This window comes from Arctopsyche grandis, chromosome 12 (genome assembly GCF_051622035.1).
Source record: "Arctopsyche grandis isolate Sample6627 chromosome 12, ASM5162203v2, whole genome shotgun sequence".
Lineage (NCBI taxonomy): Eukaryota > Metazoa > Arthropoda > Insecta > Trichoptera > Hydropsychidae > Arctopsyche > Arctopsyche grandis.
The window spans coordinates 524,450-549,364 of NC_135366.1; the positions used below are offsets into that span (position 1 = coordinate 524,450).

General features: G+C 29.9%; 1 protein-coding gene across 2 annotated transcripts in view; it reads right to left on the bottom strand.

The window, feature by feature from the left end:
* Nucleotides 1-1,817: 1,817 nt before the first annotated feature.
* mew (multiple edematous wings) overlaps nucleotides 1,818-24,915 on the bottom strand; it is a 57,348-nt gene continuing 34,250 nt past the window's right edge. The window contains exons 2-16 of one of the 2 annotated variants that reach the window (XM_077443496.1): nucleotides 13,774-13,901; nucleotides 12,210-12,233; nucleotides 8,006-8,123; nucleotides 7,814-7,927; nucleotides 7,536-7,741; nucleotides 7,138-7,348; nucleotides 6,272-7,061; nucleotides 5,996-6,197; nucleotides 4,758-4,903; nucleotides 4,422-4,672; nucleotides 4,248-4,350; nucleotides 4,053-4,179; nucleotides 3,223-3,479; nucleotides 2,646-2,870; nucleotides 1,851-2,054 (exon numbers count right to left, since the gene is read on the bottom strand). In XM_077443496.1, coding sequence (XP_077299622.1) covers nucleotides 1,851-2,054; nucleotides 2,646-2,870; nucleotides 3,223-3,479; nucleotides 4,053-4,179; nucleotides 4,248-4,350; nucleotides 4,422-4,672; nucleotides 4,758-4,903; nucleotides 5,996-6,197; nucleotides 6,272-7,061; nucleotides 7,138-7,348; nucleotides 7,536-7,741; nucleotides 7,814-7,927; nucleotides 8,006-8,123; nucleotides 12,210-12,233; nucleotides 13,774-13,901 — 3,106 coding nt within the window. Of the gene's footprint in view, nucleotides 2,055-2,645; nucleotides 2,871-3,222; nucleotides 3,480-4,052; nucleotides 4,180-4,247; nucleotides 4,351-4,421; nucleotides 4,673-4,757; nucleotides 4,904-5,995; nucleotides 6,198-6,271; nucleotides 7,062-7,137; nucleotides 7,349-7,535; nucleotides 7,742-7,813; nucleotides 7,928-8,005; nucleotides 8,124-12,209; nucleotides 12,234-13,773; nucleotides 13,902-24,915 lie in introns of both variants that reach the window. The other variant, XM_077443497.1, reaches the window with a different exon arrangement.

The following is a 24,915-nucleotide window of genomic DNA, read 5'->3' on the forward strand; positions in this document are numbered from 1 at the left end:
AGAAAATTTGTCTATTAAGACTATGAATGTGTATATACAGTACCGGTAGATCTAAAAAACACAGGTAGAGTTACCTGGTCAATTGCAGATGTACTATAACAATTGAAGTACATACAAAACAGTAAAGTTTTGAAATCCAAGTTATTTCAGCTCACATGAAATGATTACATTATTAAAAATTCATTACGTATAGTATCATTACATTTAAGTACTTAATAAGATAATTTATAATATAATATACATAATAGAAATGCATCAGTTATAAAATAAAATGATGTTAGTTACAACCAAATAGACATACTTAAATAATAATATAACACAAAACGACAAATACATCAACTATTTTATATAACATGTATGACTATAACATTAATCGAGGCACCGTCTATTCATATAATTCATATGTACTGTATGTAATTTTATAGACTAACTCCCAGGTCATATGAGATATACATATCTTATGTCTATTCGATTTTTTTCACTAAAACTACGTATGTAGCAAGGTATTAAATGTACATATGTACATACATATGTAGTTTAAAATATATAGTAATGACAAATAAAAATCTATGTTTAAATTCACTATTAAAAAAATTAATAGTATAATATTACTAATTAAAAATTACACAAGGCAGCACTTTGTCATGGGTTTTTGAACTATTTAACTATTTAAAAAAATTGTATAAATACATCCCATAAATATAATGGACTTGATCAGTCAAAAGTTCATTGATTTTTTTTCTTATCTAATTCATATTTACAAGTAATGGTGTTTCAAAGAATAATTATATAGAAATAAGTATGTACAATATATATAATAATTTAAAAAAATTACATTAAAAATTAAGTATAGCCAACCAATTTTCTTTGATCTTTAAATTATCTTAAAAAAATTCTAAAAATCTATATTTTCTACATGGTATAAAATGGTCAATTATTAAATCTGACGAATAATACCGTATTACATTGATTACTGATTACTCTGAATTCGGAGTACGTCTTATAACCGATTTCGTCGCATAATCATTTTATCTCTTCCGTCTTTTGACGTCTTGACATTACAATTAACAAGCCATTTACAGATTATTTAAGGAATGAGTATGAAGCTTGATTGTGGATAGAACATCCATTGACAACTTCTGGTAAGCTAAAAGGAAAGCACTGGAATCGAAACTTGCAGAATGGGTATCTGAAAATGCTGAAATCAATAGTAGAGTACTCTTTTTTAAAAAATGCTGCATTATCAACACCCTTAATGATACAGAACAACACGATTCTCTGTGGGAAAATCTAAATATCAACGATTCAGGTAATCTAAAACTTATTATGAAGTTTCTATTTAACTGGGATGCTGATACAAGCTTGTAAATAAACAATAATATGCCTAGCTACTGCTTATATTATATGTGTTGTACATTTCTTTAATTTCCAAAATGAAATCTCTGTGTGGTGCGGGGAGGGTTTATTATTTTTATTTCCAGGATTTAAAAACAAGGGTGCATCTTATAATCGATGTAATACGGTAACTCTCATACATGTATACATACATAAATACATTAAAATATTGAATAACGAGTAATACATTAATATTCTTCAATAAATTTCTTAACCTACTTTTTTTTATAATATGTATTTAAATATAATAGGAAACCACTATACTGCTTTGCAGTAATCATCAGTGACGCTAATATTTAACAAATACACAGTAATAAAATACTTACAAAACTATTGGCATCAAAAAGATTTAAAGTGTATTTTTTTAACACGAATTGCTTTTAAAACTGCGAATATATTATATAATATATATAATATAATACTTAACATAGAAAGGCACTATCGTCTCGGTGCATTTAAAGTAATGTACGGCTTTCTGGCTTCTGGACGTTTCCCGAGATGGTGCCGTCGTACTTCTTCCTTTTGAAGAAGCCCAGCTTCCACAGCACTAAGATTAGACCGATTAAAACTAATAAACCTAATAATATTGCTAAAATCATCCACCACATGAAGTTGGCCGGACCGATCACAACTAGATCCGGTAAGGCTTTGGTACTGACCTGAAATCAAGTTAAATAAAAATCAATAACCAATAAATATGTATTTCTGTATATATTTTTAAAATGCAGTGTAAATTTAAATAAAAATAGTCATTTTTTGCATAGACATTCTGAAAATCGTTCTCGTGAAAATTTCAAAGGTGTCAGCTGAATATAATTTGTTTTATAATTCTTCTAATACAGCCGATTATTATTGCTTTATTTTTATTGTTTTTAGAAGAAATTTTACAATTTAATTATTAAAATCCAAATTATTTGTTTTTTTTGGAACAATGTGGATTTTGATTGTTTGAAATTTTTAATGAAGTGAAACAAAACGCAATAATAAAATAAGCTAGACAATGCTTTTTAAAATTAAATATAGAAATTCATTAGATTTTTAAAATATATATTACAATTACATACGTACATACATATATCTCGAAAAAGGAAGTATGTAAAAATGAGAATCAGCATTGGTGTAAATAAAATAACCTTTTCGCTAATATAAAATTTTGAGTTGTATAATTTGGAAATCATCTTTTTTTATTATTTACTAATCTAAGAAATGCATTTAAGTGTACAAATCAATCACGTATTTATTATACTTACAATCGCTATATCGTCGTCTAGGTTATTCTGGTGTATGTTGTGAGATTTTTGGAAGCTAAGCCTAGCCATACTGGACACAGACACTTCCTGGACATTGGGATAGTCCTCGACGAGTGAACTGTTCCAAAGTCGCCCCTGAATTCGAATCGTAGCCTCTTGATTTGGAGCTAACTTAAAAAGAGTGCATCTTATTTTGATGCACTTGGCTGTTTTCGATATGCAATTCTGCAACAGAAGATCAACATGTATTACATAATATGTTTAATCCAAATGCATAGTAAGTCAGGATTCTTTCAGCACAAAAAATGGTTCAATATTTTTCTATAAAGCAAGAGAGCAAAAAAAAGGTTAGCAATAGTGAACCATATTTTGTGCATAAAAAAAGCCTGGCCGTCGATCTCTGACTATAGCTTATTTACCATAGATTATTAATAAGATATAATATAGATATTATTAATAAGTTTAAAACGGTGTCACGACAAAATGCTCACGGACATAACACTCAACATGTAGTAGGTGATGTGTTATTGAGCGTTAGGTCCGTGAGCCTTTTGTCGCGGAACCGTTTAAAACATACCATGTTGATGATGGGACGACGAGTTCCGTCTTTGTCAACATAAGCTTCGGGCTTCACAACCATTTCGACGTCTCTCTTCAGACGAACTTCACTCTGAACGTTCTGTCGACTTGTATAGTTGCTCGTTTCCATGTAACGATTGTTAGATTTGGTTGCAAAGTGTGGCTGGACCAAGTTTGCTGGAGGAGCGTCTTTGGAACTGGGCTTCGGATTGAGACCCAGTGGGTTGGCGTTCTTAGTTGTACATACTCCATCCCCTATTGAATTAATAAAAAAAAAGCATCATAAATATGTACATCGCATCCTTAAAAGTAAAAAATATTTTTATGTCATGTTTTTACTAAGGTGATATATGTATGTATGTATGTATGTATCGTTGTTCCGACATCTCTCTCACGACAGTTCGTTCCCGAACGTCTGTGAACGAAATATCTGTAAACGACATATCTGTGAACCAACAGTCGTGAAGGAACCGTTCGTGAACGAAGCGTCATTAAGCAAGATGTCGGTAAACGAAGTGTCATTGAACGACGTTCTGTGAGGGAGTTATCGGTGAACGAAATATCCGTGAATGACATGTCGTGTAATCGTATGAATACTATGTAAATGAATAGAAATTTAATAAGGGAACGGGCATTTTTATATTTAATAGATATTTTTACTATAAATATACTGATTATATAAACATAAGTAAACATATGTAACCTAACCTCACCACGGAAGACCTGAATGCTACAATGTTCAAAATTTCCAAAAAAAAAATATTTTCACTAGAAAGTGTATATATTTACTAAATTTTTACACATATATATGTATCATCAATTCTCTACCTTCAACAATAGGGATGCCATCGAGATAAAACAGCCATTTTCCTTGGTCTTTATTATTAGCGATTTGATGTGGCCAATCGATACCTACTTCTACAGAATTCACTCTCCACGGTCCCAAATTGAACACCTACAAAAAACAAATTTGCATAAAAACAATCCAGCCAATTATAGTAGAGATTAATAGGCGTTAAATACCTGATAGATGTGTACAATTGTAGAGCCGATATCGTCCAAGTATTTCATAGCTGATTCTCCTTTAACTTCTCCTCCATAGAACACTTGTTCGGGTCGGGCAGACCTATTTGTACAGTATTATATTACCAATACAAATTTACAATTAATAATGGCGATAACATTGACATTACTCACCCTCTAATTGCGAGTTCAGCATTTTTAACAACATCTGCAGTAACGTGTATAGGCGCTTTATTAGGATTAATTTCTTGCGATGTTGAGTTAGCCCATATTCTGAAACTAATCGACGACTCATGATCTTCCAATGATTTCGGATCGAATCTTAAAATGATAGAGTTGGCTTCGGAGATATTCTTTTTGAAGGGATTTCCGAGAGGGCATATGACTAGAGTTTCATTGTGCATTTTACATATAACATGTTTGTCCTAAAAACAAAAATCATTCATATATACATACAATTTGCATATTCAAATTGAAAAAAAAGTTGTATAAAATATTGTATATACTAACGATGGCATTAGCCGCGATATAGTTGAGACCTTTGTGATGCTCGACGAAGAGTTGGGTTTGATAAGCAGACTCTCCGTTGTTGCCGACAATGACTGATAATTTTAATTCTTCTTCTTCACCCAAAGCCAACACGTAGGAGTCTTGTTCTACAATAAAAACGATTAGTGTTATTTGATATAAATTAATAAATATGTGCACCTACTAGATATGTACATGAATTAACGACACAATTTTATAACCGCTCAGATCGCTTCACTTGAAAGGAGTAATCAAATCAGTAAAGAATGAAAAAGAATAATGTTTCGTGTTAATATGACTACTTATATATGAATGTATTTGTAATAATATAATAGAATCAGCGATATTTGAGTTGCACATTCTATATGAGATATCTTTTATGCGATTCATGTCAGCGTTATTTGAGCTAGGAATGGTAGTATTACAACTATTGCATTATTGATGAAATGTGGAAATTCAAATAAAGTAAAATTTGTAAAGATCAAAGAAAATATACTTATAAATAAATATTTATCTGTTATTTGAATGATTTAATCACTTTTAGGTTTTATTTTATTTTATATTCAAATCAGGGCACAGTAACATTACAAGTAACCCGAATGTGACACTATTCTCAAATTAGTATGAATACAAATATAAATTATAAACTTAATATGTAAAGAAAAAATATTAGTAAAAGATTATAAAAATATATAATACTTTTTTTCATTTTAATTTCAACATTAAAGAAATATAGAGTTGAATATTATAGGTCGTTTAACTACTGGGAAAGTCAAAAAGGTACTACTACTGATAATAACAGTTTGTAAATATTAATTAATATATTTTAATATAAAATTTATTGACTGATAATTTTTAATTAGCAGTATTTCAGAGCCTGTAATATTTACAGGTTATTAATTTTCTTATCTAAATAATCACACTGGACTACTATAGCCACTCAAAAATCTATACTAATTTGGACCTTCGATATGATCTACTGATAGATAAATCCCAAATTGTATCATACAGAATGCATTATCCATGAGATATTTATGTAAATTAAAAATGAAATATTCAGCTTCAAATTTTTCATATATCTATCATGGCTAAATGTATTTTGATCAATCAAAATTGTATTGAGATCAACATCAAAAAATTTTCTTCGAAGACTGTTTAAAAAGTTTGATGTTCGGATTTAGGATTCTTTAGGAAAATATTTTTACGTAAATAAATCTTACTTTTCGGTAGTTTCAATTCAGCTTCGATGACGAGATCGCTCTCGCATATGTCATCATCACCACAGTCTCTAAGCAGCAACCCTTCAAAAGTTAGTATGGCTCGAGTAGCATTCAATATCGGCAGACGGTTGATCTGCGGTAAAAGTGATGTTTCGGAAGACCACTGTGGCTCTTTTTGAACGATCGTATAATTCACATGAAACTATAATATACACAATTAAGTTAAAAACTTATATAAAAATTTCGAAAATTAAATTTTATACTAATTTAACTTACTCCAATGGGTGATTGAATATCCCTTGTGTTTTCTTTAATGTAAACAACATGTTCTTGACATCTTTTGTAATTTATTTTGGACAATTCTATGTTTCTTTTTAAAACATTCGTTTTTATTTCGGGATTCGTGTTACCAAAGAACACTCTGGAGAACTTTCTAGTTCCTGAAAACGTCTCTGCTTCAATGACGTAATTCAAAATTAGAGTTTCGAGGGTGGATTGCTTCAACGATTCAACAGCACAGCATATTTCAAAAGTGAAGCAAGTGAGGTTCGACTGTGGATCCAATGGACAGCCATGTTTGGATGGATCGATGTTCTTCAAAGTTTCCGGACGATTCACAGACGTCTTAATGTCGATGATGGGTCTCGCTCTAAGCAGGGCTACAGAGTTTTGTTCGTATGCTCCGACTAACAAATCAGGATAACCGTTGTTATCCATATCCATTCCACCGGATAAAGAATATCCGAATGTTTTTAACGGAACTGGCAATTTATCACCTCGGATCACTTGTTTCGGCTCCACGTCTAAGCCATCCGTTCGACTTCCGAGATAGATGTAAACAAAGCCAGAATCTTCGTAAGGACTTCCGACTGCCAAATCGTCGCATCCATCTTTGTTCAGATCTCCAGTGTTGGCTATTGCGAAACCGAAACGCGATTCAATTTTTCCAGTGAGCTTAATAGAATAATCTGCTTTGAAATCGTTATTGGTGTTTATATAAATATATACAGCACCTCCTGAATCCCTTGTGAAGTAAAACGGCGCTCCGATAATCAAATCCGGTTTTCTGTAAACCGGAATACATACATAATTGTCATATTATCTTACTAAACATTGCAATTGTGACAACTGTTAAATCTTACCCGTCTCCATTTAAGTCAGCAGTGGTGATTTCATAGCCAAAATTCGAAGCAAACTGCTCGCCGTCTATGATTCGATTAACACTCAGTATAGACTGCTTGGTGTTTTTGTCTTTGGAGAAGATCACTACTTGTCCTGTTCCATTAGAGCGAGGTGCTCCAGCAGCATATGACATCGTCGAACCTAAATATTTCCCTCCGGTCACAGCCATTCCTAATGAAAATTAATAATCAATAATCAATAATCAATAACCAAAAAACAGTATTATTATGCACAAATCTAATTTACGAATGCGAAATTATGAACACATGTGAGCGAATGCTTATGCCAATACTGATGATATGAATCTTACCACATGTCTAATCCGATTGTAAAATAAACGTTCAAAATGAATACTGACCGAGATAACTATACTTTTCAACGGGGCTGGACTTGAGCGGTGAAATATAGATGTTTTGATCTCGTTGCAAAAAGTTTTCATTCGTGTCAATTATAAATACAGTTCCTCGCCATGTGTGTGGTCCAGGACTTCCTATAATCAATGTCCCGTCTTCCAACAATGTACTGCTTGTACCGACTTGGCAATAACCAAACTCTTCGTGCTCTCTAGAAACGATAAATGGTATTTATACAATAGCCTAAACTTAATCTAACCTGCCTAGTCTTATTTAAACTTACCTTTGCGTGGACCGACCACGACAAGGTTCCCAAATGTCATTATATTCCAAATCGTCATTGAGAGTATAACACAATCCTTGTCCGAATTGTGATTCACGTATCTTTATGATGTACCTGAATTATAATATAACGAGTTTACATTTTACACGTATTCATTGAAAGCTATAAAATTTGATACCGTATTTATGTTACCTATGAGCGCATACTACTACTTTTCCACCAATTCCTTGACTCTTAACGGACACTCCGAGCCATTGCAAGTGTTTTATCTCATCCGGATTTGGAGCTTGAAGCTCGTTTGAATCAATAGCTATATATCGAAAAATACCCTCATTATTAAACAGACAACAAAATAATTTAAAAAAAAATCAATTATATACATAAAATAGCTGGTTTATATTTATAGTTTATGTATACAAATTTCCTTTTTTTTTTCAAAGCAATCTTATAAAATAAAAGCAAATGATAAAAATGCTAAAATATGTATATGCACAATGCAAAAAAAAATTAAAAACTGCTCAAAAATAAAATAAAATAGCAATCTTACCAATGCAATAAAAAAAAACACAAAACACACTCACCCCACACTCTAATACAGCATATCTCAAAAATCTTATAAAAATTAAACAATTTACTAAAATTTTTGAGATTCTGTATTTATTTGACCAAAAAGATGTGCATCAATGATGTGAAATGAAATAAAAACCCATGATGTTTGAATAAACATATTTCACACACATTTCTTTACAACTGCTTTGAGATTTATTTAAAATTGATCAACAACTTTTGTATGATTTTAGTCAGTAAGTTAAATTATCAAATATTGACTGATTGATCTTAAACTATTTGTCAAAAAATACTAACTAAATATATTTTTACTCAACATTTTATTTTTCAATTGCTGTATAAGTTATTGATCATTAATTGAAAAAATATTAAATGAAATATAATTTTACAAATGGATATTAAATAAATTCTCACAATTAAAATTGTAAAGTTATGTGTATGATTAACAAAAAAAAACTATAACCCTTTTATGAATAAAAATATTTATATGAGAATCCCAATTGCATGCATGCATTTAAAAAAATCTTAACGGCACACCCGATAGTTTTAAAAATTTCTTACAGAATAAGTTTACAGTAAAAAATAAAGACAAAAAAAATATATATAAACTTTGTCTCATTAGATCCAATCCAAAATTTTATTTAAAATACATAATTTTTTGACCTTACCTGTCTTTTTCTTTTCCAAAAAAATATTTAATGTACCTATTTTTATTCAAAAACTGTCTTTTATTGTTTCTTATATATGTATGTATAATATGTACTATAGTATAAACTAAAATTTTAATCACTTGGTCCCAATATGTGATTAATATTATTTAATATTTTTTATCACACATTAGATTAAAAACAAATGTACCTATGTGTAAAAAAAGCTGTTAAAAATGTTTTTGTTGGGCGCCCATTGCACTAAAAAAACACAATTGATTATTCCAAATTATTAATTTTATTCAACAAACCATTGCGAATAAGCGACGAGTGGTCTCAAGTTATTTATGATGAAAGGTTTGGGGGTTGGGGGTATGAAGAGAAAAAAAGTATTACAAAATAAAGGATGAAATGAATAAATATTACACCGCGAGATTAACTGTTAAATTAATATACCATCCGATAATTGATTATGGAAGCTGCGAGTTTCAGTTTTAACTTGTTTTCATCTCAAAGGACAACAAATTAATACATATATTATTATATTATTAAAATGTGAATCAATCAACGGGTTACCTACGGAAAGCAATGCTTCGAACGGTGACTCTCATATTAATTTGTGAGATTACTGTGTTACGCATTTTCAGTCCTACTTAGATTTGGTTATTGTTTGACCCATTCGTTGTATTACACAAGTAACGACTGGACAGAAGCTGGAGAATTTATTAATTTTTACCATATAATCCGCACATTGAAAACCCAATCAGTATAAAGTGTGTCAGTAAAGTTCATCTAGAACGACTTCGATTAGTAAAATACGGAAAGTTACATCTAGGCACTTGATTAGCAGCAAATATAATATCACAAATAACATTAATGCAGCATTGCATTTAAACTCAATTTGGTTTGTGTAATTTAGCATAATTTAAATGATTAATTTTGAAAATTAGAATGCATAATGTGTAGAAAGTCATACCTGGCTTTTGAAGGTGTTACGTAATAGCCAGACAGACTAGTAATTGATCTGATATATAATAATAATTCATTCTGAATTTTGAACTAAAAAATATGGATTTGTCTCTATAATGATGATTTTGTCCGCTACTAATCAGAAGTAGTATACATATGCATTATTTTTATATTTAAAATTCGATCAGATAACTACTATAGAACAAGCAATTATTACAATGGTTTAAAATCATATGAAATTTATTTGAATTTACAAATATCAATACTAAACTTCTTAATGATATTCTTAAAATATTATTTTATATAACTTATGTAAATATTTAGAGGCTGTACCTTATTAATTCAAATCGACTTATCACTTTATAAATTACTAGTCGAATTGCTCGGCATTGCTTGACCAGGTGAAAGTTCTTCATCAGAAAATTTTTAGTATACAATCTATCAAAATTTGGGTCCTATAATGAACCAGAAAACAAATAAAAATACAAACATTCTATGCAAATATATAGGTAAAATATGGTAGAAAGAAAATAATAATTATGCTATACCATTCTTTTGTTCTGTTCATAGCCTTAAGATATTATTGTTTATTAAAAAAAACGACACTACCTTACAACAAATCTAATTTACCTATAGTTTAACTATTGAGGTTATCACTTATTATATAATAATATATATATATATATCCAATAAGATTTGTCATACAAATTCATTCTTCAATTTAAATTTTCATACTTCTCAACAAATATTGCAACCCAGTATATATACGATGAAACAAATCAAATTAAAAACTTCCTTAAATTGTTACTTGTATTTAAAAGTGAACATTCTGCTCCGACTATCATTCCTTGTTCGGGCTCCAGACAATATTACACAGTCATCTTGCATAACGAACGCATTCATCAAACGAACGAGGAAAAACATTATCAATACGGTAAATTAATAAAGGGCGCCCAGTTCCCTTAGGGCCTAGGTCTTGGATATATGTACAGACGGCATATAATTTAGCAGAGGTCGTCCGTAATTTATGACCGACTCGAACTGCGAGCCTTTTATGGATAGACAGGCGTGCTTTTGACGTCTCTCGAAATCACTAATGAGACTAGCAATTTCTCACAAAGAAAGAAATGAGATAAACTCGTGATACTATACCTGGTAATCAAAATCAATCTTTCACCATCAAGATTTTTCCATTTGAGTTTTTTAAGGGTATATATATACAAGTTAAAAATCCAGCCAAAAAGCATGCAAATGTGTATAATATAATAAATATTTAATAATAAGCATACCATGCAAACATGCTTTTTTCACATGCCCCCATGCTAAGACATGCCATGCCATGCATTCATGCAAATAATATCGATTCGAATGTATGACACAATGTCCAACTTTTATTTTAGTTTTAAGCTTTTTTTATACAAAATCAATAATTTACTTTAATATTATATAAGGAAAATCGTTATTTTAATAAGAATTAAAAATAAAAGTATATCATATATATGTATATGTATATATGTAAATAATAACAATCAATATTCAATAAACAGTAAACTTTTGCCACTAGTTAACATTTAATGTATGTGTAATGGATGAAAATTATTGAAGTCTTCCTTCAAATAATTTTTTTATAACAATAAGATGATTTTGATTTTAAAGGATTAAATTTTTCATAATATGCAAACAATATGCATACAATTTATGCAAACAATATGCATAAATTGACATTTATAGGATTTTTTAATACCATAAAAGAAAAGTCAATACATATATGTATATATACATATTTGATATATGTACATACATATAATATTCAAAAATCAAATAGTAATGTGACAGATTAATTATAATAATAATTTGTTATTATAATTATTGAAATAAATATGAGATAAGCTTTTATTGAATACGGATCACCAATAGACGGAGACAGATACATCATAAACTTTGTATCACTTAAATACAAATCAAATTTAGAACTGATGTCACTTGATTTGTTTAAATAAAAGTAGAACGTTGATCGTCATTCGAATCAAATAAAAGCGCTGAAAAAAAGAGTAAAAATGAGCAAAAATTTGTGATGAAATATGGGGGAAAAATGTATGATTTTTTTTTTGTTGTTATTTTTAAAAATGTTAGGCAATTCGATAGAGATAGTAAAAAATAGGTAAAAAAAAATAAAAACAGTAGAAATGACAGAATGAGAGACCACCACTTACACTTGTCGTATTTCCCGTACGAGTCTAGCACATTGCAGCGGCACCACCGATAAAAATACATCATATTGAAATATCAGCATTCAAAAACATAAATAATTGGAAAAAAAAAACAAAATAATTAAAATCAAATATAAATCATGTCGAAGTTCAGAAATTTTAGTCGGCATTCTTCAAATGGTTCGGGGTAATCGGTGTAACTTGTCCGTGTGCAGATCGAAGCATATGCTACAAGCAAACTATTATTTCTATATATATGTATAATAACAATCAAACCTAGAAGAATCAGTAAATCTTCACTAAAAATTAATCTATGTTTATATCTTCATCATTGTACGTATGTAAATATATTATATCATAAACTGACATGTCATAAATTGTCATTTTATATGTGGTATGAAAATTTTCACTATTTTCTTTTCTAAATAAATAATTCTAAATTTTATACAACAAATCATTCGATAATTGTCAAAATATATCGAATTTAATAAAGACATACTTACATTATATACACACATTAACAAATTTGGTACACAAAAATATCAAGAAATAAAATTTGTTCCTAAAAAAACTCCCATTTCCATTAAACACGTCAAAAAATTTATACGTCAAAACAAAACATAGATATTATAAAAAAATTACACCTTAAAAAACAATCTTTAAATAACCCAAATATCTAAACTATTTTAAAAAGCCAATCAATCATATAACATTAAAATTACATCAATTGTAAATTCCAAGACTTGCTGGGGGTGAGAATTTTTCTTCCGTAAATTTTCAATTAATCTGACTATATAAGTTACGTATTAAAAATATTTAATTAATATTATATATAAATCATTTTCGAAAAATCCTCATTCACAAGCTGAGACCTTTACGATTGACGCCCACTATACTGAACTACGTGAAATTTTGATTACAATATAATAATTTATTAGGTTAAATACATAAAATAATTAAAAATACTTCCCGCCCATATTATTATAACAAAAATCAATGAAAATGGTGACATATTATATATGTATTATTAAAAATAATGATACTCTACTAACTACTAGATTTTTTGCCATAATTATTTTTATTAATCAATTAATATTCGCATAGTACTAAATTATTAAACTAAGAATGTGTATTAAAAAGTGTTATTGCATGATAAAATGAACACCAATTTGTTAATTATAATACTAATTGACATTGAATTAATAAACATTGAAATTCTTAGTACACATGTGCGCTCCGAAACAACGATATTAATCTGTAGTGTATTACTTTTTAAAGACATTATCACTATAATCATTATTTATTACTGTATTAACACAACATCGTTTAAGTCGGACAAAATTGATATTTATAAACTTATGTGCTGATCATAATCCCGACACGGTACAATCCCGATATTGACAAGTCAAAATATCAAAATTCCACAATAATGAAAAGCCTAAGGATTTCAGTTTATGAAGTATCAAGATTTTGACATATTGTGATATTACTTTCTGGATTGTCGGTGTTTTTTTACTGTGACTTTAGCCCCTATTCTTTAGTTCACTTCTTATTAATAGTAACATACCTCGTCTTCCATCCGTGGGAACCTGTTCGCAATCATCAAGTCTCGAAGTCAGAGGGCACTTCCATAGGGCACCAGATTTGCTGGTATTCGGCTGAAGGTTTTGGTCCAAAGGAGCTCCAACGAGCAACCTGAAACAATTAAAATTGGTTCTAATGAGGCTCGTGATAAACGATTTAAACAAACCATGTAAATTTGACATGATGTATGTTGAATTTACTACTTGGATCAATATTCTGAAAAGGTCCTTGAAATATTTTTACTTAATACATATGTATGTTTATATTTATATTTGGATTTTGGTTTTTAAAAGTCATATGAGCACTATTCTAATCATATGTATTAATTATGTACCATTTAAATATGTATTTTCCGACAACAATTTAAAGTTTAAACACATTAAATTTAAATTCTCAATCATTTAAATATTTTAAAATTTAATTAAATGAACTACATTTAATTAAATTTTTTATTATTGAATAAAATGTAATATTGTATAATTTCACCTTTTGACATTAACATATAGGTATTATAAATAGATAAAAAAAAATCGTTAATATCTACGAATAGGAGTGACTTAACTAATAATTTATTTTTCGTTCTTTAAATGTAACAAAACAAACACATCTAAACAACAGTCATTAAGTGTATGTATGATATGGTATGGTTCCGCAACAAAACACTCAACGACATACCGCGCACAAAATAACGCTCACACGTCGCGTGAGCGTTATGTCGTGCACGTTGTGTCGTTGAGTGTAAGTTTCGTGAGCGTGTCGTGACACCGTATATGTAATATAAACAAACAATTTATTTGTAAATTTTCATCGAATCTCAAAACATTCTAAACAATGAACCGTGTATAATTAACGTCATCGAAGTCTAGAGCGACGAAAAATAGTAATATGTATGTACATACACGAGAATCCATTCCAGATGGTCTGAACTACAATTGTTAGGCTTTGGAAAGCGATCGAGCAGCAATAGGTATATACTTATCGTAATAAGTAGGATGGCACGAGTCAATTACATCGGAGATAAGTGTCGTAATGGCGTAATTCGGTACTCGAGACTTCGGAAAGATAAGACCCAGCATCTGAACCAAAGACCAGTGATGCCCAACTAAATGGATTTTGAAGAGTATCCCAATTTATAAGTCTAGGAAATAAATGGTGTAGTTCAAATGATAAACTTTTCAAATCCTATTAATTGTTATCAAAAATTTAAAATTTATAATCAATGTTGAGTTTTTAATTACAAAAAAACGACGATTTTTCAATATTTTGAAGAAATATCCATTAAACGAATAATGTTTGAGAACTATGTACCTACATATATTTATATGTTATAATGAAATTGTTATTGTTAGTTAAGTCATATTTTTACTAGTGAAATTTTAAACTCACTGACTCAAGTGATGATTATGGATGTAACAATAGAATTAAAAATTTACTTCTCAATGTCAGTGAATTTGTAATTCAAACGCTAATTTACCATGCAATAGTATACGTCGTACTATAACTAACCCTAACCTAACCTTTAATAAATAAGTGTTGGCTCCTAAGGCATTATGACGTATTTGCATTGGGTGGAAATGAAAACTCCCAGATTTTACTGACTTGGATGCTTAAGTTGGAATGTCACCATCATTCAACTGTCAAAAATTACAATTTCACCAATAGGGGCCAGTAAATATGTAATTTCCGTAGTGGAAATATAACTACATATACCCACTGAAATTGTAATTGCATACGTCAGTGAAATTATAATTTCACTGTAGCATATATGTACATATAATTCTAGAGATAAGATATAGATCTCATTTCGTAAATTAAAAAAAAAAATACCGAAACTGAAAAAGCTTGGCAACCCCTAAATTATTGTACGTATACACAATAATAGAAGTACTTGAAGATGTTGAACCAGAAATAAACTCTATACACTTATGCATACATACGTACAGACTGTCTCAAAACAACAAAAATAAAGTAACAATGCAGTTTATCTTCTTCTACATATACTTAAACACATAAAAAAATAAATTATTAGCATGTTTTACAAATCTACAGATAAGAACATAAAACCACCAAATTTGGTATATACATTAAGATGGCGAATTAAATCAACTTTTATCCACGTTGTGCAATTAAAATTATGAAGTAAAATATGAAGCGATTAAGATAATATATATATTTTTGTAATAATCATTTAAAACCCTCTGTATAACAACAGCAGAAGCTTAAAGGGGTCGATGTCTCTCTCTCTCTCTTAGCCAAATGGCCAAAATAAATATAGAAATGTATAGAAATGTGGTTTCAACTGAAGAATTCCAACAACCAAATCATTGTACTTCAAGACTCGTTCGTTCAAATCAATTATGCACTCCACTTTTGCACACAATCAAAAGTTATTTATACATTAACTAAGGCATTAAAAATATATTAACCGAAATTAAGCACACATCTACATATATACTTATTTGTGATAAGATCTAAGATGTCTGATGAATACTTTTTTGTTTCATTCATTACCGGCTTCCTTCGTTATCAGTTCGATTAATATGTTTAATAATAATTTATATTTAAATAATTCGATATTTGATGGTAGTGTGTATTTTTTTCTGAATATCTTCTATCTTTTAAAGCACCTATGTAGTACATTTATGATATAATATTCGCGATTAGAATAGGTTTTTGAATTCTTTTTCCTATTACGCTGTACATATTAACATTATAATAATATAATACTATGACCACTAACAAAATTAATTTTAAATTTTAAAATAGAAAATGATCAGTAGATCAGTAGCTATTAAAATAGATATAAGATGTATTGTGAACATAATTTAGTAATAATAAAAAGCATTTAAAAATCAAAATTCGCGATTAGACTTTAGATTTTTTTTCCTTATATTGACAACACTATTTAAATATTTCAAAACAAATATTTAATTCTTAATACTAAAACATTAATATATTTTTCAATTGTTTTCTGAATCAACACAAAGTAGACATATCCATATGTAAATATAATCATGTAAGTGTTGATTTAAAATTTTTCTTAATTTTTTATACAGTTTACGAGACGCCCCCACAATATATACTCGATTTTATCAGTCATGTCTTACAAGCTACATACATACATATACATATATAAGTAATTTCGAATCAATTAAGGGACATTAGGGATTATGAGGGATTTTTTTCATAGGCCGTATATCATTCCCGCATACACGCCGATATCAATTTAATTTCGGCGGTACGTATTGTTATCAATTGAAACAATAAATTCAATTAACGAGTTCAGATATAGCGAGAGGAACCCCTTTCATTCGAAATGATTTGACGGTTTTAACCTACCCTTATGACTAATCGATAGGGGTATTCTAATGTATGTATGATAGATATCGATATTATATATTGAACACATTCATATGAAAGATATGCATATGTATAGTTGATTTAATTAAAATAAAGTTTTGAAAATTTTGGACAAACGCACCGCACAGTAGGATGTAAATTACAAATTGTTCGACACAAATGATCTGTTTAAAAAATTAATTACGGATGCATGATTTTAAAACAGTGAACGTACTGACGTACAAGTTTTCTTGATGATGAGATAGCTCATTATGATATTTTTTTATTTATCCTATGTATTTTATTTTTTTCTTTTATCATGTATTTAATTTACTATCCGTACTACATACATATGATACATAAATAAATATGTACAAACTAGATTTCATTCACCTTGGCAGTAGTCAAAAACTAGATCTCGATTTCTATTGGACCTGAGCTGACCAATAGAAATCGGGTATTTTCTTCCAATTAACAAATCAACTGAAATAAAATATATGTAAGTTTTATACATATACGGGAAAGTCTCATTCTAAAGATTAACAATTTTCTAGTAAATCTAGTAATTCCAACATTGTATTATTTTTTTCACAGGAGAATGATTACTATTTTATGGTAATTTCACTTTTTACCTTATTTTTAGTGATTGTTTTAAAAGTTTCACACACGTTGATGTGGGATAGTTTTAACAGTTCTGGATTTAGGAGGTATACAAATTAATCAAACAAATTGTATTAACCTCTTAAAAATAGCACTAAATTACACTGAGCAACAAAAAATCACGTTTTTGAGCTACCAGAGCGGAGACTAACCAATCGTTACTAAGTTTGACCCACTGAATTCGAATATGATAATGATTTTTGTTGGTTAGTGAGCGTTAAAAAAAACACGCGATTTTTATAGTTTTTAGGCTTTAGCTCAAAATCTAGTATTAATGTGCTCACTGCGAGTATTGGAATCAATAGTCGGATGTTTTTTCTATTGATTGTGATTTTTTATTGTTTTAAAATACTTATAATTAATTGTCTAGCGAATTTTAAAAATCAAAAATATATATTTTTTACGGATTTTTTCTCCGTGCTATTTTGCGTGTATTTTGCCAGTTTTTTATTCATGAGGATTGGTTTTCTATATCAATATATTTTTTTATATATAAACGTACTTTTGAAATTCGCTAGACAATATCTCAAAACTTGGTAAAGATTGGTTAGTCTCGGCTCTGGTAATTTTTTGTTGTTGCTCAGTGTTATTAGATTATTCATGGATTCCACGCAATAATTAAATTGTTTTTAAATGTATGCATTTATTGCATCATTAATATTGACGTCATATTATATGCATCATTAATATTGAATATTTACGATTTATTTTCACAAAAAATGCATGTTTTTCAATGTTATAAAACATTCTTTATCAAAAAAAAAAATATATGTATATTACATATATCCAATTTTAATAAAATATGTTTCAAACTCGTTGAATTCAGTAAGCGAAAAAAAAATCCATATAAATAAACATGAAATAATTTATTGCCGATTAAATCTATCGAATTTCCCAAGTGACGCGCACGCCAGTTTTAGAACCGTTTCTCCGAATATAAATTCGTGTGATGATATGCTCGCGTTTTAATAATAAACCCTAGTACACCCCCTCCCGAAATTTTGTATAATATCTAGTAGTGAAAAATATTAATAATAATCAAATGCGTGACTCGAATTAAATGGACGTGACGTCACGCACGTTATTAATACTATATTTCGCATAATAATAAATTATGAGTCAAGCCGTTTTGTATGCGTATAATAAATACTGGAAAAAATATTTCGAATATACCTACGTGACGAACACATGGCTTGACAGTGCGATTATCTCATTTTTTTTCCGCGTTACCAGATGCCTGTAATTTGATGAGTTGACTCACACGTTGACTCGTTCTCATGATACGTTCATAAAATCATCCGAATTGTGATGTTGAAAGCAACTTGAAATTGAATTAGAACGTTTTAAACGAAGTTTGTTTGTTTGATTATAACTCTGGAATTTTATTTTAACACTTCTTCGTCTTTATATGGTACTAGTGTTTTTACCCGGCTTTGCTCGGTATTTGTAATATAAACCGCTTAAACATGGCCAATCCAACATTTTATTAAATTTATTTTAATATTCATTTGTTCAACGAAGTCACGGATTTACGAACCAACAATACTTACATACACACTTACAAAGTCTCTTTTGAAATTATATATTAGAAGATTTATTTGCTATTAGTTTTTTTTTTGCATTTACTCGAAATGTGATTCTTAAAAAAATATGATTTATTTAATTATTTATTATTGTTTAAAAAGTACACATAACATTTAATAGCAAAGTTTGTTTTAGTTTGGTCTTTAAAAAAATCTCACAAGAGCTACTCTGCAATCCTAATTAGAGCTTAATAATGAGCTGATGCTGAATTTTTTGCATAAAAGTTTATTATATTTTATCGGGTAAGGTCTTTTGGCTGAATTCATTAAACTTTTAGTTGACAACACGTAACTCGATATCGAATTCGAGTCCGTAATATTTAATCAAACATTATTTATTTCTAAATTTTACGTTCGAAGTATATTGGGAAAACTGTAATAATAACTGTAAAATTGTAATAATTTTAACTGTCGAAAAATCTTTACTAATACGAAGGAATCAAAAATTGTTATAACAAAGTTTATACTTTGAATAAATTGAAATTAAACTGGTTTATCTAGCATGTATTTTATGTATTAATCTGTGATAGAATTATGTGTACCGTACTGTGCCACGATTTAATGAATTTTGGATTAATTTTGTTGTAAATAATAACTAGTCACCGGAGCCTGAGGGGGCCGTGTATTGTTCAAAGGTTGTAAATGCATTGTTAAAGGTTTGCCGAACAATGGATAGCACTGTGACTATCCTACCTCTAATAATAACATTTGTATAAGTACGAATAATTCCGTGTGCGTTTTATCGCATGAGCGTTAGGTCTGTGAGCGTCTTGTCGCGGAACCGTTTAAATCATACCATATTGACGACTCATCAACATGGTGATCAATGATGAGAATAATTAGTCCGTATCTGTATCTGTGAGTATATGTCGCGTGAGCGTTGTGTCGTGCGCGTTTTGTCGCGGAACCGTATTTACAATATGTACCTGGAATCGGATTCGTATTTTTCGGTCGCTATTTACATATCTTTCATGTCTATTTATACAACGAAAAAAAGTTTTGTATTTTGTAAAATAATAATTATATTGTAACGTATGCGAAAAAGGAGCCGTCGTTTTAATTGGACAACCCTTTGGGGCACCCTGTCAGGTCACACTGGTCATTTTATTGTGTTTTATGTCATAATTAATTTAAAAATTAAATTAAATTGGTTTTGAGGATTAACTCCAGGCTTAAGTGCAAGTCAGCTAACAATGGAGACCCCCGAATTGACTAAGTGGTCGGTAACGGCACTCGGTCGCTTCACACTAGAGTTCTCAGAACTGACAGCGCGAAAGCGTCGGACAATGGAGAAGTAAACGGACGTTGAATATGCAGTGAGCGATCTGCCCTTTATAAGCAGGTAGTTATCAAGATATTCTGGACGGAGCACTGGCAGTGCGTGGATCTCCTTAATCACCCAATAAATGCACCTACGCAACAATATAATTAAATAAAAATAAGCTGCAGTTTTTTTTTTATTGTTGCCCCACAGTGCGTTGCTCTCTTCTAATATCAACACACAACGTTATAATTTCTTACAGTAGTGTCAGAGTTGGCACAGTTGCCCACATTTGCCGACTTGGTGAACCCGCGTCAACCCTTTGACTGCCCCTAGAAAAATATTGTTCTTAGATCGATAGTGCGTTGCAGCTGGTGGCAAGCCGTCGAGCGCAAACGGATGCATTACGAACGTCGTTGTTTTTGTTTATGCGCACACATTCGGCCCTCGTTAATGATGACTATTATACATTGTATGTTTGTAAAGCTGAGAGATGATCTCATTTCAGTTTTGTGAGCAATTGAGCCAATTTAATCCGAAATTGTAGGGGTATCGCCCTAGTTAGGCCGATTCATTAGCGGCTCTCGTCTCTCACGCCGACTAACCATGGGTAACAAATCACTTGAAAATAATGTTATCAATAACGCATTAAATGCGATGGGTTTTGTTGTGCAACTTGTGAGCTATAGGTCCAAATCAATAATATAAATAAGATTACGAAATTTTATGTATCATAGAAACAGAAGTTCTTACCGGTAAGTAGAGAAGAGTAGAAATTTTACCGTATAATTGGTACCAGCATTAAGAGGGCTGTACACCTGAAACCTTAATTTTGTTACCGTTCCTTTCTTCGATATATATATTGAGTGTATGTATATGTTGAGTGAATGCGACAATATATATCAATATATATATATTGAGTGAATGCGACAGTTGCGCTTCGACCAGATAAAAAGTATTTTAAATTGACAAAATCGAGGTTTCGTATTCTACTATTTTCTCCTCCAAAACTGGACCAATTTTAAAAAAAATTTCATCATCGGTATGAGAAAGATACTTTCTGTGCATCTATTGGCGTATTTTTTTTTTAAATCGACCGTTAAATAACCACGCTAGACTCTTTTCGTGGGTGTAAAAAAGAGACCATTTTATAGATGTTTGGCGGCTCCTAGCTCATATAAAAAATAATTAATTAAAAAAAATAAAACGATAGATGCACCCCAATGGTGGATATCCATAGCATATTAAAAAATAATTTCTCTAGTGCCATAATTGAGGTAGGGAGAAGTATAGTACGTTTGTATGGACAAGGCGCTGCTGTCCAGCCCTCTTAAGGTAATAAATAAATGTCAAAAACAAGGTGATCTGTGAATTTTTTTTTAAATTCTATATACTTATTTTTTTAAATCTATATACATATGAATATATAAAATTGAATGTCTTTTTGTCTGTCTGTCTCGTATAGGCTCCTAAACCACTCAACCGTATACGATGGAACTTTCAGGATTTGTTGTATGCATGTCCGGGAAGATTACTGTGAAAAAAAACGGGGGAAAACCCCTTAATAATGGCATTCGTAATTACCATTTTACCGACGCGAAAGTTTGAAGCGCCATTTAGTAGTCAAGTAAATGTGTTTATTGGTACCAGTTGGTTTATATAAGAGGACACGGCTTTGAAGAGACGTTATTTGATCTCCAACCGTCACTTGAAACGGGAACGGGAATTGCATGCGTTATTGTGGTATTGCAACGTATGCCGGGTTCAGCTAGTTGTACATATATATTTTGCTAAAATTGCTCGTATACATATGTATGTAGCTCATATCTCTAGCCAAATCAATAGTAATAAAGCCGCGTCTTCATTGGTCGATTTATTTTTAGTTTTTTCGTTTAAATTTTATCAAATGATAGTGTAGTATTAGTTTGAAGTATTATATGTACTTTTGTAGTTATTTGGAACACACTGTACGATTTGCATTTCCTTGTATCTTCGGCCAAGTAGGCGAGCCAGGGGTGCGTAAACGAGATTCGCGACCCGGCTGGAAGGCAGCCAAACCAATTTTATAATACATACATACATATATTTTAATATTCATACATATATATGTATAGTCAATAATATGACAGTTTGCGAATGAGCTCGTGAATTCGCGCAGAATTATTTTTTTCAATTGCGCTATAAGTGGGATTGTCTTGTGCAATGTTTTGAATTGAAACGAAGACCGCATGATTCGTCAAAATAGCAAATAATTATTGTATTTGTGCAATGTTTAAACGGTACAAATGTATGTATGTATGTAATACATATGTACATAATGTCTTGTTGGAAAAGAAAAAAAAAAACAGAATTTGTAGAAGTTTAAGTAAAGTGAACCTTGTTTTATCTAACCCATTGCAAAAACTTGTGTGTTAAAATGTCCATAGACGTAGTGGTAATATTCTCGATATATCGATCGTAGAGATTGCTACATATTGTATTAATATCGTAACTATTGATTTTACTGCCCCAAATGGAAACATACATACATATGTGGATTAAATATTACCTAATGTTTTTTATCGCACAAGAAATCAGTTTTTCAATGACTACAATCGATCAAAAATTTCTAACAAAAATAATTTAAAAAACAAATAATGCACTAAAATGGTAAAAATAACGTCTAACATATTTCCGCCAAACATTGAAATAATTTTTAGTAATTTAATTTAATTCTTTCTCCTTGGCAAATTTCCTCCAAATATAAAGAATTTCTATAAATTTAATATTTATTTATATGTATGTTTTAAATAAAAACGCTTGGGGGGGTAAGGTCGTTAAGGACATGATTTAATAATTATTACAATGATTTTTTCCACCATGATGTCCAAAATATCAATGTCAAAGGGGAATATGGAAGTATTCGAAATTTCAGATCAATTTCAAATCGGAATTGGTATTTTGGAGAGTCATCCTTAAAAATTTTATTTTACAAAAAATTGTTAATACTACATTTTATGTACAATATTTATGTTTAGAAATATTGCGCAAACTGAGATAGCAGTTATTGATTTCGAAGGGGGAGCGCGATAACAGCAGATCAAACTAAGGATTGCCCTAAAGTACTTAATTCTATTGTATAAGATAAGGGCGATAAGATAACACCCTATACAGAACATACATCGGTGTACATACATAGATACACAGAATATACAACAAAATGTGTTCATATCGATTATGGAATATCTCTCTTTGATTTCATGATAGGTACTACTAAGAAGTAGGAATGAAATTTTTTTTTCAAAAATACATCAAATTGTAGAAGTTGTTGACTTTCAAAAGCTTAGAACTAATGTTTGTATAGTGTGTATGTACAAATGTACATATTTACTAAAATAATACGCCGAATTTTTATCAAACGGATAAATAGCAACGGTTAAAAGTGTTTCTAGTACAACTCGATCAATATATGAAAAGCAAATTGATAAAAATTTTCCAACAGTGAAGGTCATTCAAATGAATGACCTTCACTGTTGGAAATCATTTGAATGACCAAAATGGTATGAAGGTCATTCAAATGATATTTTCATAATATAACTTGATAACTAGTATAACATTACAATGAAAGCTACATAATTCGAAAAGAAAAAAAAGTCGCGATCGTGACTCGATTAAACGAGGCAGCGTGAGTGGTCAAATGTAATAAAGCACTGATAAAAAAAATCGTATTTCAAATCATATCTTGATTTTGAATACCTGCAATCGTCACGCGTTCATCTCTTTTCAATGCAGACTAGAATAAGATTTATTTTATTTTATATCAAGGCATACCATTGCATACTAGATGATTTTTCATTCGGTCAGTATTAAATGGTCAGCTGCTTCTATTGAATAGTAACACCTTCATTAGGCCAAAAACTAATAATTTTAAGTTGTCTGTTAAGCCCAAATAGTAAGAAACTACATAATATAGCCCAATATCGAGTAACAAAATGATCAAAACACTTTATATATTAATAATTTTGTATACTGTAGGTATAGGTATATTTAACAACTTTCAAAATCTATTGATATACAATACATATATGTACAATATATGTACATATGTATGTACATATTTACATAGATAGAAACTCCAGACAAGCATTCGAACACATTTCCAATTTTATATGCAAACACTACATATATTATAAATATGAATGATTGTTATTACTTTATCTATGTTTTTTTTTTATGATCCTATCACAGATAAATAAATAAAATATATACAAACCAGTTTAATCTCAATTTATTCACAAAGTAC